This window comes from Enoplosus armatus, chromosome 13, assembly GCF_043641665.1.
Source record: "Enoplosus armatus isolate fEnoArm2 chromosome 13, fEnoArm2.hap1, whole genome shotgun sequence".
Lineage (NCBI taxonomy): Eukaryota > Metazoa > Chordata > Actinopteri > Centrarchiformes > Enoplosidae > Enoplosus > Enoplosus armatus.
Genome location: NC_092192.1, coordinates 18,124,944 through 18,141,799, shown reverse-complemented (window position 1 = coordinate 18,141,799; position 16,856 = coordinate 18,124,944). Strand labels below are relative to the sequence as shown.

The 16,856-nt window shown below is 39.8% G+C and overlaps 1 protein-coding gene across 1 annotated transcript; it reads left to right on the top strand.

Annotated features, from left to right (window-relative positions):
- Positions 1–11,473: 11,473 nt before the first annotated feature.
- Positions 11,474–16,450, top strand: LOC139295824 (V-set and immunoglobulin domain-containing protein 1-like). The gene is made up of 7 exons (XM_070918088.1): positions 11,474–11,516; positions 11,658–11,821; positions 12,798–13,005; positions 15,662–15,817; positions 15,906–16,022; positions 16,124–16,268; positions 16,354–16,450. The coding sequence occupies exons 1-7, from the start codon at positions 11,474–11,476 to the stop codon at positions 16,448–16,450; spliced, it is 930 nt and encodes a 309-aa protein (XP_070774189.1).
- Positions 16,451–16,856: the final 406 nt, after the last annotated feature.

The following is a 16,856-nucleotide window of genomic DNA, read 5'->3' as shown; positions in this document are numbered from 1 at the left end:
ATAAGTGTTATTTTAACTAAATCAGCGGAACATGTTCGACCAGAAAGAAGCCTAATCCATCTACTCTCATGCACTCACATTTTGTAACGCAAACTAACAGTATCAAATTCTCATTCAGGCTGGTTTATTCCCAGAGATGAATACAAACATGCCTATTCAGGTATTAACTCTTTTTTTTCCCAGATAGTTGAAGCATATCTTTAATGAACTCTAAACACATGCAGAGGAGAAACATTAGCAGCCCTTGCATGCTCGCAGTAGATATCACTCATTTCACTCAGAACATGTATTACCTGCTTTCTGGACATGAAATCAGCACATTCATCCCAAAAGCTGTGAGGATCTTCTGTTCTATGCTTTCACTTTAGGGTATTTGCTTATTAAAGAAAGAAAATAGATTTCTTTTGACACATATGTTCAAGGAGTAGAGGAGGAGAAAAAAAAGTGTTGAACTGATTTCAATGTGAATTTTCTTGCCTCTAGTGTATATGTGTAATTACATGTGAATTGTACTGTAAATATGATATCTTTCACTTAATAGTTCTTAATGCATGAACAAAAACATGGCAGTTCGTAATACCAGCTAGCCTCACTGCTAATGGCATGGACAGCTTCTCTAGCATTGGCATACTTCTGCAAACGAAACCGAAAAAATGAAAACACAAGAAATACATGGTGTGAACAAAATAATGGAGAAATCAACGCAAAGTCCTCCCACAGTGAAGGAGTTTCTGGTGGCTCTGAGCTTGTATTGGTTCACCTGTTCCCCCAAAGAACAAGGCTCATGCTAATGCTGAAATGACAGTATGCCTTTGTTCACTGTCAGCGAATGGGATGGTGCCGCCTTGAATGAAATTCTCTACCTGGGCTTTCCCATTGGCCATATCAGAACTTAAGATTTGCGGGAGATTTCAGCACAGAAGAGCTGCAGCATTTACCTCAGCCATCATCAAATCACTGGGTTGTCCATGAATCTGCTGAAACAATTAAGGGCATGATCGGCTAGCTGGCTTATAGAGGCTAGAGGAGCAGGATAGCCTTAAGAAGGCGAGTGGGATGTTCTTTCCTGTTCCTCAATAAGACAGTCAGGTGTGCCCTTGAGCAAGGCACTTAGCCAATTGCCCATTTGCAGCTGCTCGCTTGCTAACAATGGAAGTCTATGTCTGTGCGGGCTACCTCCCGGAAGCAAATATTTTTAGCTACGAGGGTATTGATCGAAAATTGTCCCCTGGATATGTGTAAAGATAGAAAACAGTTCCACAAATATCCCTTGGTCCTGTTTTGTCTGGGATTACCCCCCCCCCCCCCCCCCCCCCCCAAAAAAAAAAAAACCAGAAACTGTTCTGTGAGTTATGAATGGTACTGACCCTGACCTCAAATACAAGAGTTTGACCACAACCATGCAAGAAAATTTCATCCACCAAACACCAGAACAAGGCTGACAGACTCTTCACTGTTGGAAGAACTTTTGCTGGTGCGTTCATTATTTTGTGTGTACCCTGTAGGTTTTGTTTTGCATGACCTGAGTTTTGAAAGGTTTTATTTTCATATATTTTTACTCCACGCCATCTGATTCATCTCCACAGCCAGGAAAAGACAGATCCAGTGTTTACATGCTCAAATTGCACTTGTTTTACAGCCAGCTCTATAAATCTTGTGAAACAAACTGTTCGTAAAACTGGAGGAAACATGTAAACATAGAACGTGCATCGCGTGATTCGTGCGAATCATGAATATGTACTTCTATAAAATGTATTTTACTGTAAATCACGCAATTTGGAATAGATGCACCAAGTGCATGCTGTAGTTTTATCAGGTTCAGCATAAGCATGAACATCAATCGCCCTTCAACTACAACAGATGTAAAGGATGCTCGCCAGTAGCATCTGAACGTAAGCCATGTGATTGCGCACTGAGTGGGTGTTCCCTGTATTTTCTCTTTAATAAGTTGCCTCTGGTTATGGTCTTTTGTCGATTACTGTATGATGATACTTGCAAGAAGCTGTGCTGATTCCCGGTTACACATCAGTATACCTCCCCTCTTTGAAAGAGCATACCACTATCTCATGTTTAACCAGTAGGTGAGAAAGATTTTCCAACGCTTTATAAAAAAAATTGGCAATGAAAAGAAAGAAACCCACAAGGCCAACAGCCCATTTATTTTTCAATATGAATTAGTAAATGATTTTATTCATTTCTGTGTTCATTTCTGATTTATTGTATTTGTTGCATTTGTTATGGATTGTTCTTCTTACTGTTGTTGTTGTTTTATCATAAGAAGGAAATGTAATTCATCTGATATACTGGCACTGGAAGAAAAATGCATTTGGTTTTTGTACTGTAATTGTTTTGTTCACATTGGGCGCTTATTTGATTCAGTTGTTTAATAAGGTGTTTGATTTCATTTGGAGTATCAGTACTCATGGAATCAACATTTGTGTAGTATGAAGTTGTATTTTTTTTTGTCAGTGCAAATTAATGTTTTAGTGTCAATCAGCTTTTTTAGGTGTTTGAACAAAATGTGTTTTTTACAAATACAAGGTGTTCAAGTATGTGGTATAAAAAGGGTTATCATTCAAACAACAGACTTTTTACAAATAAAGGCTTATACAGTAAAGAAAGCTAGTGTCTTTTCATTTGCCCTTTGAGGACTAATATACTGCGTTGTTTCACTTTTTATTAATTTATTTTCAGATATTAGTCCCCAAAAGGTAAATAGCACACAATGTTGCAAAATGAGAGGATAAAATCAGGTATTTACCATTGCTATTCCAGGTTGTTGTCAGAGCGCTCACCTCTCAGTTGGTGTCTTGCTTTTGATAAGGACTGTTGGATGTGAAGACAGTCCGGAAAAACAAAATTTAAGAAAAATCAAGAGTATCTTCTTTTAATTTGATTACAAAACATTACGCGTTTATGAGAATATACCTCCTTTCATACCCTATTTCCTGAATAAAGACGCAAAGTGACTCCTGCTGACAAGTGTAATATTTGCCCCTTTTTCAATTCAGGAACTATTAAATAGTATTTTTTTTAGTAACAATGATATACTGTAGCACAGGCTGGATAAAGTAGCTTTGTGTCCTGTCTGGGGCAGTTCGAGTTCTGCATCTACAAAGCAAGACATAATTAATTATTTTGTCAGAAGCACAGATGCAGCTGAAACTCTTCACTGAGACTTTGTCCTCTGGTCGAGGACATGACGCTATATATGGTAACACATTTGGCTTGTTTTTTCTTTTTTGGATCCATTCTGGGCTTGAACTACAGCAAATGTTTGGGTGGTGAAGGTGAAGAGAACGGCCTCTGAATGTGACTGCACCTGGAGCACAGTGAACAGTTGCGATCCAATAAAACATTTGAAATATTGTGTTCCACATATACCTCTAAGCATTAGGAAACAATGTATTGCTGTCCAAACCAGCTCATTGATTTTATAGATTTGTAGCAGAGGTGGTGTGGGAGCCTTTGGGTGCAACCCCTGCCCCACTTTTAAGCCCTTGAGAAGCAACAACCTGATTAAAAGTGGTCTAAGAGATGTAAACAAAATAGTCGCCCCCACCACCAAAATCCAATACACAGGACTGGACTGGAATCTGCTATCACATCCAACCGGGCTGACGGGGCTTTAATACATTGGCAAATTACAAAGGTATTAATGCTGTCTGAGGCTGTTTATGGTCTGTTCACATCAGTAATGTTTGTAGACACATCAGGAAAAGAGACCTATAACAGTTGACATGCACAGAAATCTCATCTTTCATACACTCTTCTATATACAGATGGCAGGGGCGTTCACATGTTCACCCGTGTGGCTGTGGATGTCCTCCGGGTGCTCTGGTTTCCTCCCACAGTCCAGACAAGACATGCTGGTTGGGTCCAGTGGAGACTCTAAATTGCCTGTAGGGTGTGAGTGGAATGTGAGTGTGAATGTCTACATGTGTGTTAGCTATGTGATAAACATGTCCATGCCTCACACGCAATGCATGCTGGGATGGATTCCAGCCCTAGGCAACCCTTAAGAGGGAAAGTGGTTTAGAAAATGGATGGATGGTTGTACTTTACAAGTTACAAATTCAATGTAACCAGAGTGTGTTGTTATTGGTGCATCGATGGCTTTGAATAGTCATCAGTTCCAGGCTTCATTAATGATTTTTGAGTGGTGACGTCCCCAGACGCTCATACTTCAATGTCGTCAGGAGCAGGACTTCGGGCCTCGTGTGAACAGTGCACATGCATACAAATGACATGCAGCTCGGTGCGCAACATTTAGGATTTGCAGCATAAAAAGAAAAGTGGACGTGAGAGCACATCCTACACATCATGAGTCTGCGGATTTAGGATGGGATTCGGGTGTGGGACATGCTGATGCATAATTTATCGGTGTTATTACAGTTATGACAGCACAAAGTTCAAATGACTTTTCTAATAGCCACTTATGAGATATTACTTCACTATACAGTCCAAAGCAGGAGAGATAAAGCTGAATGTGTGTTATATTATATTGCCTTAGAAATCCAGACTCACACTCACAAAACCTTCAAGTATTTTAAATTCGGACTGATTCAATACAGTTATTTTAGAACAGTAGCAGAGAGTCTGCAGCCATGCTAGCAGCTCAGTGAGATTTAGGCACAGTGGTGCTTTGAGCTAAAGGCTAATGTCAGCATGCTAATTGCTTGTTAGTGTTTGGGGGGGGGGGGGGGGGGGGCAGAATTTTGCTGTCAGACCTGGAACTGTGTCACATGATTTTGTTAATGTTGATATTCAGTATTCTGAGGCCAGTTTGTATATCACTTGGACTTTTATCTGCTTGTTTCTGTTAAAGGACGGTGGCAGAGTCAACTGTGCTGCCAGCCAATAGGCCTTTTCCACAACAGACATTTTGACTTTTCATAGTAGAAAAAGCACGAGTGTGATTAATAACATAAACTATGGATCTGTTCTATATAAGTGTCCCAGTAAGCCATGACAGTGTGACAGTGGGCCAGCATGCACATTGCCATGGAATTCAGCCATTTTATTCATTACATCTGTGCTTTTCCTACTGTGACGTGTAAATGTCTCCTGTGAAAAAGACCTATTGAAATTCATTGGTGAAAAAAGAAAAGATGGGTAGATGATGTTGGCTGTGATTCCCAGACAGCACTACTTTCAAGTTTGATTGAACTTGCCAAATAATATTGTTGTTAAAGTTAACTGTGCCAAGTCAGACTTGAATGAATAATTTCATGCTGCACTGGAAAATATTTTAAGGTATTCAAGAAGGGGTTTCAACAAGCTGGTGATGTTGAGCTTGTTCACATGCACAATGATCCACTAATTATTTTCTACCACTAAAATGTCCATATTTATGGTAATAAAAGAGGAAGAAAGCTACCAAGCTAAGGCCTAACCTCAAACATGCAAAACAGCCAGCAACCATTAAAATAATAGCTACGGCCTACCTCGCTCTTGTTTTTCCCCACTTCCCCTTTTTTTCTGCTCCAGATCAGTTCTTTTTTGAGACATAGCTGTTTTATTATAAATAATGCACAGGGGCAAGAAAAGGCATGCAGCAGCGCCGTTAAAAGAGGAGGGAATAATTCTCTACATTTCCAGTGTATACAGTACACAGTATGTACTAATGTACTTTACACAAAATGTTTAGTCAGAAAACGTAGCCTAAGATGTTTTTTTCTGCAGATGATCGTTTTGTAAATATAATGATGACGCATGAAAATGTACAGTAATTGGATAGTTTACATTCTGATACTTAAAAATATTTGTTACGTGAAAAGGAAACAATAGCATATTTAGTGAAATGAAAGTGGTTTATTTCAAGAACTATACAACGTACAGTGTGCTCTTTTACACTGTGTGCACATAATGTATGTATTTAAAGTTTTAACCCTTCCTTTCTTTTACAAGTGTTAAACCGTGTCACATCTAATGACTAGAGTGCTGTTATTTAAAAGTCTCCCCTGTCAAACAATTGATCAGTAACTACAATTACTCATCTTCTTAAGTGTTGGAGAGCCCTGTTATTACCAACGTGTACACATATTAACAAGACTGATTTGAGGTCAGGGGTCAAATATTGATTCTGAGGAATGAAAAACGCCTAATAGATAACCAGATGACCTTCACACTTGGACAGAATCAATGCCACCAATATGTGAGCAGATTGTTTGGAATATGAGTCACCGATGGAGATGCAGTCACGGAGCTGTAGTTTAATCACCTGGACCACATACTGTATCTGTTTTAAATGTGGTCTGATCACAACATGCTTTAGCAAAGTCAGCTTGAATGTATCATTAAAACAGACCGCAGCAGAAAATTAGGAGACTAGATAGATTGATTTCTATTTACTAGTAAGTGGTCGGTGGGTTTTCTTGACTTTCTCGCTGCTCTGGGCCACATATCATTTACCTTGTGGATAAACTACACGCAGAAGTGGCCGAAGATCTCTGGCCCTCAACTTTCACAGGGTATATTCTCAAAATTTGATTCATTGCTGTGTTTAAACTTTGTGTGTGTGTGTCCAAGCACTTTTGTTGTTGTTGTTGTTGTTGTTGTGTGTGATGTATTTCATCGTGCTCAGCCTCCTCTGGTAGCTGTGACCTGTGTAATGATCCTCTCCTGGCGTGTCAGCCTTCACATATGAGGCAGATTTAATGCACAGGTTTGTCTCACCTAATTGATTTCTTTTAATTTACTCCCAGTCGCCTCTGCCAGGCACTTCTACAGTTGATTACGCTGCTAAGTGAGTTCACCTTGAGAGGAAGCTAAGGTATATAAATAATATGTCCAACATGCAAGGATGCACAGAGATCAGCCTGTATTAAATCAAGATGAAATTATGACCGACTCATTACAAAGTAAGCAGCTTTTGGAAAACAACAAAACGAGAATACATACAAATACAACTGCTTCATTTCCACACTTGTGTTTGGTGTGGATGAAAGACAAAACGTGCAGGTTTGCTGCCGCTGAATTTGCCTGTGTTTTCATCTTTATGTCCGTGGATTGGCTCCTTCTGCACTGGAGTGCATAGCTCCGTTGAGAAGATGGATACAGAGCCAGTGAAGTAGCTCGGCAAAATGTGCCCTCCATTTCTGTGTTCTATTGTCAGCACTCCATATAAAAACATAAAATATTGAAAGGGTCCATTAACATGGGTCAGAAATTGATGGCTGTTCCTCTGTGGGAAAAGAAAAAAAAAAACCTGAAAGTGGTCAAAAAGCAGCAGATGCTTTGGCTTCCTGGCTGAGAATGCCTGCTTGTGCTTTCTGCCAAGTATGTGTTTTTAATGAATCGTCTTAACTGATTCTAACCAATGCATTAAGCTTGACCTCCAGTCTTTGTGGAATATTTGGAACATTTACTCTTACACAAAAAAAAAAAAGGTCAGTAATGCTTAGCTTTTGATGTTACAGTCATAATTACTATGCTGGTGCAATACTTAACATCAATCCAGTGTTTCAAGCAAAGCTCACTGAATCACTGAAGACCTTACAACACTGTGGTGTGGCTGATTCAGCGAAAAGATATATATCTTTAAAGGGATTTGCTGTAACAAATTTTTTCTTGGCTTAGATAATGTCCACTAAAGTCATCAATTATTCAGTCAATAAACAGTCAAATCTGTCAGCGGTTTACCCCAAACAAGAATCACAAATTCTTCAAGTATCATCTTTGACATGATAAAATGTCAAGCGTGCCTCTCCTGCAGCGCGGCGTGTCCATCTCTTTTCCTTTTACAGGATGTTCCTCTGTGTTGCCATGGAGTTCTTGTTTGGGGGGTTGAGTGAAGAGATGAAGAGGAGTGGTAACATAATGTGTCTAATAAAATATTAAGACACATCTCTTTTACGCGTTGTGACCACGGCTGAACCACTAAATCCAACCCCCCAGGGGGCATCATTGAGGAAATCCTAGCACATAGCTAAAAAGGCAAAAAGGGTGGTGGGGGTGTCGGAGCAGTTAGAGGTGAGATTATAGTCCATATACAGTATGTGCCGGAGAAAATGTAAACACTGCATATTGCGGAATGAACGTAACTAAGAAGGCACACATGCCATCGGTGTCAAAGTCCATTTTCACAGTTAATTCCATACTGTGCCCTGACTAACACTGGCTGTGTTTGAGCTGGTCATTGCCCTCCAACATTTGCATTATCCCATGAATATCAATCAGCGCACGAGATCTCATTGGAAGACACTGAAATCTCTCTCCAGTATTTTAGACGTAGAGAAAGCACCGTGAGCATCTCTTTAAAACATTAGTTTGGAGAACGCCAACTTCCTCCAGCCAAGTGAAATCTTTCCGTTAAATTTTGTGGAGATCACAAGTCACACACAAAACACATAAAATTGTACTTTTCTGGCAGCTCTGGCAATTTATTTTGGCATTTTCCCTGAAATCAGTCAGTGAAGGACAGATTTTAGATGTTCAAAGATGCCATTAGACAGAGTGGCTATGGGAACATAATGTGTCTTAGGGAAACTTAATGTTTCTATGTGCCAATAAGGTCAACTATGTGCTTGCTCCTTTTTTTTTTTTTTTTTTTAACTGCCGGCACTTTATGAAAGTTATAGCTTAAATGCAACACTGACAGGCTGTCAATCAGACTATTTGCTGATGTAAACTTTCTCCCGTCCTCTGGCCCTTGTTTCATGCTTTCTTCCTCAGACAATTTGTGATGTGTCGCCTTCTCCAGTGACGGAAGTATCAGGAGATGTTGCCTCTGACTGCCTTTCTTTTTTTTAAGGTTTATTTTCACAATTGTGTCAATCTTCGTGAAAACAGTGTTTCATGCTTGCATTTGACGCCAATGTGAGGTGATAGTTCAGTGTCACTGCGTTTTGCTTTAAGTGCCATGCAATGCAAAGACGACCTTTCCTTCAGAGCGTGATGATGCTTCATGCCACCGTTTGTGCTTGTACACTCTTGTTCTCCCGTATGATTTGGTTTTGTACCCACACTATTTTCTATAAGTGGTTGCTTGGTACCTGTAGCGACAATAAGTGAAATCATGCTAAATATCTGGCCTATGTGTTTTGTTTTTTCTAGGAGAGCAGGAGAGGAGGTTGAGGAGGAGGGGGGCCTGCTGAAGCCGGAGCGTGGCGCTCTTGACTCTGTTGCCATCGGCTGTCTCGACTTGAGCTCCCTGCATCTCTCAACACACACACACACACACACACACACACACACACATTCACACACTCAGAGACACATGCTCAGAGACAAACACTTAACATCTAACAGCCTGGCCTGCCATCTGCTGGCCAGCCTCTGAACTGCATCCCTGACAGCAACAGCAGTTACAGTTTCTCAACCAAACCATACTGCTACCAAATACACCAACTTAATAAATACGTTGCTACAATAATAATAAATGCTTGATTATATGTTGTTGTTGTTGTAATGTAAAGGCTATCTTCAGACAGGTCTGTCAGAATGGAAAAGAAAACACCACACCTCAAATGTGTACTCGCTCTCTCTGAGCCAAAACTCTGATTCACACCTCCCCGCAGTCTGCTGACTGGGAAACACTGGTTGTAGTGGGTGGATGAATAAGTCTGTGTGGGTATTTCACTGAAGTCTGATGGAGGTTTGAGTAGGACACTACTAGTTCCAGGCCCAGCAACCTTCATTTCACTGTGTGAGACAGCTCTCTATGTTTGTGTGTGCTGGGGGCAGCAGAACTATAACAAATATTAGCATGCTACCACGCTAATCTAAGATGGTGGACACTAAACATCAGCATGTTAACATTGTCACTATGAGCATACTAGCATGATGGTGTTAGCAGTTAGCCCAAAGCACCACTGTGCTGAAGTACAACCTCGCAGAGTTGCCAGCTTGGCTGCAGTCAATGTCTATAAAGCGTTTGATAAATGTTCCACTTTCATGTTTCAATAAGACAACATATGTCTATATCTACTGCTCTCATGCACTGTTATCTTGAGATGGTTATTTTCTTTTTTGCTATGTAATTGTGTAATGTGATGTGCAAATCATACACCACACATGGTGAAAAATCCCATAAATAGGAAACAAACCATGCACACAAAAATGCAAAAATGTAGTGGCTTTTTGTAAAGAAACCTCACAGTCACTCACAGAAGGTTCACTGATTCAAAATTATATGAGTTCAATATAATCTCTTTCTTTAAATATGTTTGGAATATGATAATAAATAGATGGATATCAATACACTGCACCATGTGTGAACTGTGCTGAAATAAAAAGGGAGCATAACCACGGAGCATTTGTTGTATTTTTGAATTCTTGATCTGATGAACAACTTATGTCAGAATGGATAATCAGCGTTTCCAGAATGTAACCAAATGTGTGCATTATTCAAGAGTTAATTCATTCTTTTTGGTTTCCTCACTTGACTTTATGGAATCAGAACAAAATGCAACATTCATGCATCCCCCATTCATTTACTCACGCTGGCAACTTGATTCTTCTTCTTCATAAATGTCCCTCAGTCTTGGACTCTGATGACTTAGCCATGAGTCACGCTGTTGATTTCATTCAGGCTATTTAAAGACGGCCCCTTGTTGTTGCACCGTACAGTTCTGCCCAAACTCACAGCTGCCAACACATGTTGTTCTGTTCAGACAAAGTCTTAAGACACTGAGATCGTCTCACTTCCCAACCTATCACGGAAGTGTTTTCCGGATAATGAGCTCTACATGCCCCCCCCCCCTCCAGTCACCGCTGATCAACATTTTTCACCTTGTTAATCACTTATGTCAGCTTCTGGTAATTATAGACAATTAATCATGTGTGATTCACCGTCTCCCCTCACCAGCATTGTGCTCTGCGCTGTGTGAGCAAAAACGACAAAGGTGAAACTGCTGTTATTAAGTATGCAGCATCAGGGAGTGAACTCCCCGATGATAAGCAGCATGTTGCAGTGCTTTGGCTTACACTTCCTTGAGGCGAGCGATAAAGGCCAGGTGGAGATTAAATTACATTAATTCCTTCGCCAGAAGCCCTGACCCAGAATGACTTACAAGACAAGGAGGATGGAGTGATGAGCTGTAGTGAAACTACTGCCAAAGTACTGAAAAATGAATTAACCATCAGTGTCACAACACACTGTGGTCCTAACCTGCCACGTAAAGTCAACAACCTCAAACACACACAACAGGCTGCGCTTATTTACTCAGTTATTCATAAATGTATGAACAGGTGAGTTTTTTTTGTCATCATTTCTCGTTTTCATCTTCCTCATTTCAAAATGATTAACGGCTAAATCTGCGTTTTTTTTTTTTTAAAACAAAAGTATTCACACCCAGTCTGGCAAACATGGATATGCAAACATTGTGTTATCAACATGCACAGTATCAGCCAGTCCATTACCAAGCATATTGTAACCTTGCCTGTGATACCGCAACGCTTTCATTCTCTCTTCCTCTGCTGCCTGCAAGTGCAAAGTTCAGTTCTCTAGTTCAGCTCTGCGAGTGAGAAGATGTGCTCCACGCTGCTCTTGTTGGTGCTTACAAGCATAATAGGTAACTATATTTCTGCTTTCTGCTTTCCCTCTTGTCATTCTGTGTTTTGGGGAGTTTTTTTTTTATGTGCAGGTTTGAATTACACAGTGCTTTTGGCGAAGAATTTTTGGTTTTGTATTAAACTTTCTTGTTGTTTTGCAGGATGTGTTGAACTGATCACAGTCAGTTCTCCTCAGAAATATGTCAATGTTACGAGGGGTGGAAGTGTCCTACTCCAATGTATGTTTGTGACCACTGAGCAGACGGCAGCCGGCCTTACCATCCAATGGGACTTTGTTTCATCGTCCTCCATGACGCCACAGCAGGTAGATACACACTGCTGCTCAGCTCAGAGTTTTGATGATTTCAAATGTGCTTTAAATGTGTTGTGTTATCAACTTGGATGGAAGGAGGCTCTACACTGTAACATCAGACTTCTTTCATTGGTAAAAAGTGAGTATCAGAAAATGTCCAATGAAAGCAACCGTTCACCTCTACATTTGGTGGTCCAGCAGCTCACAGTGTTTGTGTAATGGCTGCACAAGGCTTCTTTCAAGTTTGCCAATGCAGGACAAAATCACTGCTTTAACTTAATTATTGAAATGCAGCAGTCCGGTTGAATCTTAGCTGGGTGGAATCTAATGAAACAACTCAACATTTTGGAAGATATTCAAAGTTTAAATTGCCGATATTTTAAATTACTCATAGAAAAGTCAAGTTCATAGCTTGAACGCTCACCGAAAATTCATGGTGCCGCCTAACTGTTAGCAGACACACCTCACTGAGACAACAAAGCCTGCGATTGAGAAATCAGATAAAAACAGATTGAATGAAAACAACACCATTCTGATTGATTGCAGGTATTAATTAGTTTGAATATTATTCAGAGTTTTAAATTAATTTAACAGGACGACTAATGATTAATTAACTGCCACAAGTAATCAAGTTACTTTTTGAATAAAAAGTCTTAGGCCCTGGGGACATTGTGTTTTTTTTAATTTTATTTAACAAGTACTAAGTCAAGTACAAATGTGTGACTACTTTTTCATTCTGTTTTGAAAATGGTACCTAGCAACAGCAGAGACAGAATAAAACGTTCCTGAGATGACACCACACTGGAGTTTCATTGAGTATCTGCAGTAATGTTACTTTAATTAGCCAACTTTGAATCACTATAGATTTATTTGTTGGAGTTTAAATTTACAAATGATACTACTAGGAAGTAACGCAACAGTATACAGAAACATTAGTAGAGCGTCTTTATTGCGTCAGATAGTCTAACTTGTTGCCATTTGCTTTCAGGTGTATTACTATCAGTCAGGAAAGGATGCCATTTCAAGATCTTATGAGGGCCGGCTTCAGCCTCCCTCTTCTCCCGGCTCGACCAGAAACGCCTCAGTAATAATAAGCAACATGCAGCCTTCAGATGCCGGAGTCTACACCTGTGAGGTCCACAACTTTCCTGATGTGAATGGACAGTCGCAGGTCAACATCATTGTGAATGTTCTTGGTAAGTTCTGTTAAGTCCAGAGGGTGTAAAAAAGGTTTGTACACTCCTGGGTGTCAAGTTAAACACACAACATTAAAGAAAAGTTCCCGGGTGAGGAGTTTTAAATATTGTAAATGCAAACTTTAGAGATAGTTAGTTTGAAAAGCTGGACTGCTATGAGTTTAGTCAAGTAGAAGTAAAAGTAGTCAACAAAATAACGAACTGAGTATGAAAAAGGAAATATATATAATAATTATATGAATACTGAGAAGAGTTCAAATCAGGCACAATAATCAAAAACAGTGTACAATGGGTGTGTAGGGGGTTTCATGCTACTGGACCACACCTATTAGCAGTATCGGCTGAACATTTGTATTATGAGAGAAAGCAGGAGTAGCTGATCATTTTTGTGTCTGCATGCTTCTCTGATGTTCTGCTTTCAAACTAGCGCTCACACCTGGACCTGGGCGTAGTCGGACAGTCTGAGCTGCTGTTGCTGGTGTGAAACAGCTATTATATTAAGACAGAGAAAAGAAAATGAAAAACCTTATCTGAAGCTCGTGCTGGTGCTGCGGCCATTATTCTCCTGCCCGTAAGGGTGTGGCTGCCTGAAAAAGGAGAGCCGAAGCACACCATCAGTCTCTTTTAAGTTTCTGGTCTCAAGTTTTATTTTAGATTTAAAGTTGTATATTTAAATTTTGATCCCATCGTAACCAATCTGCTTCCTCGCTTGTCTTTTTCTCTCTCTCAGTAGTTTTCATGTGAACGTAGGGCTGCATTCGTCATGTCTGAATGAGCTACTCTTTCACTTTCAAAAAAATTTAAAATTTAACCAAAGCAAAAGGACTTTGAGTTCAATGACATATTTCAGTGCTCTTTCCACAGAGATTACTGTATCTATTCTCAGTGTTGTAACATTAACAAATCTATTAAAATAGTGGCCCTGAATAGCGTGATTAGGGAATTACATTAAGTTTGAATCCTCTCATTCAGTGAGTTACCAGGGACAACCTTGCAAGCCTCAGTATCCTCAGTAGTTTCCATGGTTACTGCAGCAGTCTCCTCATTGTCAGTGTTGGAAATTAGAGTAGGACTGTGACTGCATCCCTGCGCTGCATACAGAACATATATCAGCATCTGCTGCATGCTAACCACACGTCTTGTATTTCACAACCTCTGCCTTTATGAAAATGTTTGCAGGACTGTTTCTACATACTGAGTGTGATGCATACTGAAGTGCTGTAATGAATATGTATGGCTGTTCTCGTGCTGATCATCGTGGGATCAAAGATGATTTTCATCATCGATTACTGTTACATAGCATTATGGTAATATTTAAAGAGAGTAAGCAGTCCATCATAAATTACCAATAAATGTGTACGTTCTACCCCTAAAAGTATATAGTTATGACATTTTAAAGATGTTTTAGCCGAATTGTCCAATCAATATGCTGAAAAGCCTCCTGATTAGTAGGCAGGCACCATGAAATATACAGTAAGGATTCAGTCTCAACTCAGGAGCAGAGAGGCCCTGTTTGATTAACTATAAGCAAAGGATTTGCCATTTTAACAAACTCACATGTGTAAAATGTCTTTTTTACAAGACACACAGATTTATACATCATCTTCTCTCTTCTTTGATGTGATTTTATGACCTGTTTTGAATGAAGCGAAGTATTGGTAGTATTACAATAACTTCCTATTACAACAACATACAGTAAACAGTGCAGCTCCTATCTTTCATTATAGCAATAACTTTTTCAGGTGTCTATGAGTTGTTGAAAAGTTGAAAATGTTGAAAGAATGATTTCCCCTTTAAACTTCTCAGACGGTTTCATTTAAATGATTGTTCAAGGCCCAAAGTGGTAAAATGAGCCACATTTTTCATAAAAAAAAAAAAAAAGTGAATATAAACTTGTGTAGACGAATTTGTATTTTTCTTCTTTCCAACTCTCATTAATCATCTCACGACCCTTCAGACTTATCTTGTGACCCTTTTCAGGGGCCTAACCCCAAGGTTGGGAACCACGGGACTAAACTATCTAACTGTATATAAAGTAGCTCCCCCTCTCGCAGCTACAATAGTAAAACACTGCTTAATGAATACTTTTACTTTTGATACTTTAGTACATTTTGGTGATAATATTTTTGTATTTTACTCAATTAGAAATAGAATTAGAAATTAGAATTTTGAATGCAGGACTTTTACTTGAGTATTTTTAAATTGTGTACTAGTGCTTTTATTTAAGGAAAGGATGTGACTACTTCTTCCACCTCGTCTTAAAGTCTAATTATAGATGTTAGATGAAGCTGGCAGAGATTGAGCAACCAATGGAAAATGTATAATACATAATATATTCCAAAAGAGCGTCATCACATATTGGAAATGGTCAAAACAACATACATATCAAGATGATGACTACTTGACTCATATGAGGACAGTATCGCGTTTGAAATGCAAATATCACTCATGTCAGACTTGGAGCTCCACAGTGTGACACAAATTCTGCCAAACCTCTAAGCAAAGCAGATCAATGCAATCCAAAAGCTCTTGCCGAAATGAAAAATATCAATGATTTCTACTGACTGAGCATGTGCACCATAATAACGTCAAGTAGATTTAGTGGACTAAACATAAAATCACCTAATACTCATGCATCCCCCTTGTGGTCTGTCAGAGAGGCCCTCCTCTCCCTACTGCTCCGTCCACGGTGACGTGGAATCGGGTCACCTGGTCACTCTGACCTGCCACAGTGAGCGCGGGAGCCCGACCCCGACATACACCTGGATCAGACTGGATCAGACCAAGACCAGGAGGCCTGTACTGGGAAGAAGTGAGTACTTTATGTGTGTGTGTGTTTGTGATATACTTGTTAACATGTGCACATTCATCCTTTCATATACATGAATGCACTTCCTCAGCAACCACAACTGGAATACTGGAAATCAGGAACATATCCCAGTTTGAGTTTGGGGAGTACCAGTGCAACGCAACAAATGCGGTGGGATTTTCAACTTGCCGGATAGAGCTGAGTCAGGGTGGGTTTGTATTTTTGTTTTTGAGAATATTTTAAAAATGTGCATCAACAAGAACACTAAAAAGGCTTAATTCACGGATATAAACACTTGTGTTTGTGTAGAAATGGGGGATGGAGTGGTTGCTGGTGCAGTGATCGGTGCGTTGCTCGGGTGCGTCCTGATCATCCTGGTCGTGTGGTTCATCGCTCACAATGTGAAGAAACACAAATACAGAGCCCTCAAGGCATCCGAGGCCAACGAGATGAAGTGAGGCTTTAGGTTCCTCATGTTGCATTTCATCATGTCATTTCCACTTTAAGTGTGCAAGGTCAAGTCTCTCTCTGTCCACTAGGAGGAGCCCTCATCAGGCCCAGGAAGCCTCAGACAGCGTTCCCGTGGCAACCACAGCCAGCAACCTCCACGCTGAGGGAGATGAGCCACGAGCCTAAAAAAAGGCCTGTTGAAAACAACTGGAGCAACGTCACTATTCTGAACAACAGGATGTTCAGTCTCTAACACACGATGAAGCTCGTGCTCATGTTTGAAGCTGCATTTTGTTGCAGGGTTTCTGAATCAAGAAAGGCACCATGCTTACCGACACCTCAATCTTTAACAGCTTTTTTTCATGTGCCATGTTTTTACTTTAAAATTTGCCTGAATGTAGACCCAATGTTTGTAATGCTTTTGTTTGTTTTCAAACCATGTTGTGTTGATCAGAGTCTGCATCATGCACATGATCGGTGAGACAAGCAACAAGCTGGTTTCATGTTTTTGTCTTTTAGGATGACCTATTTTTTATTTTTTTTAAGAAGACATTAATGTGTTTAATTATGATAAAAGCCTACATTCAAATTT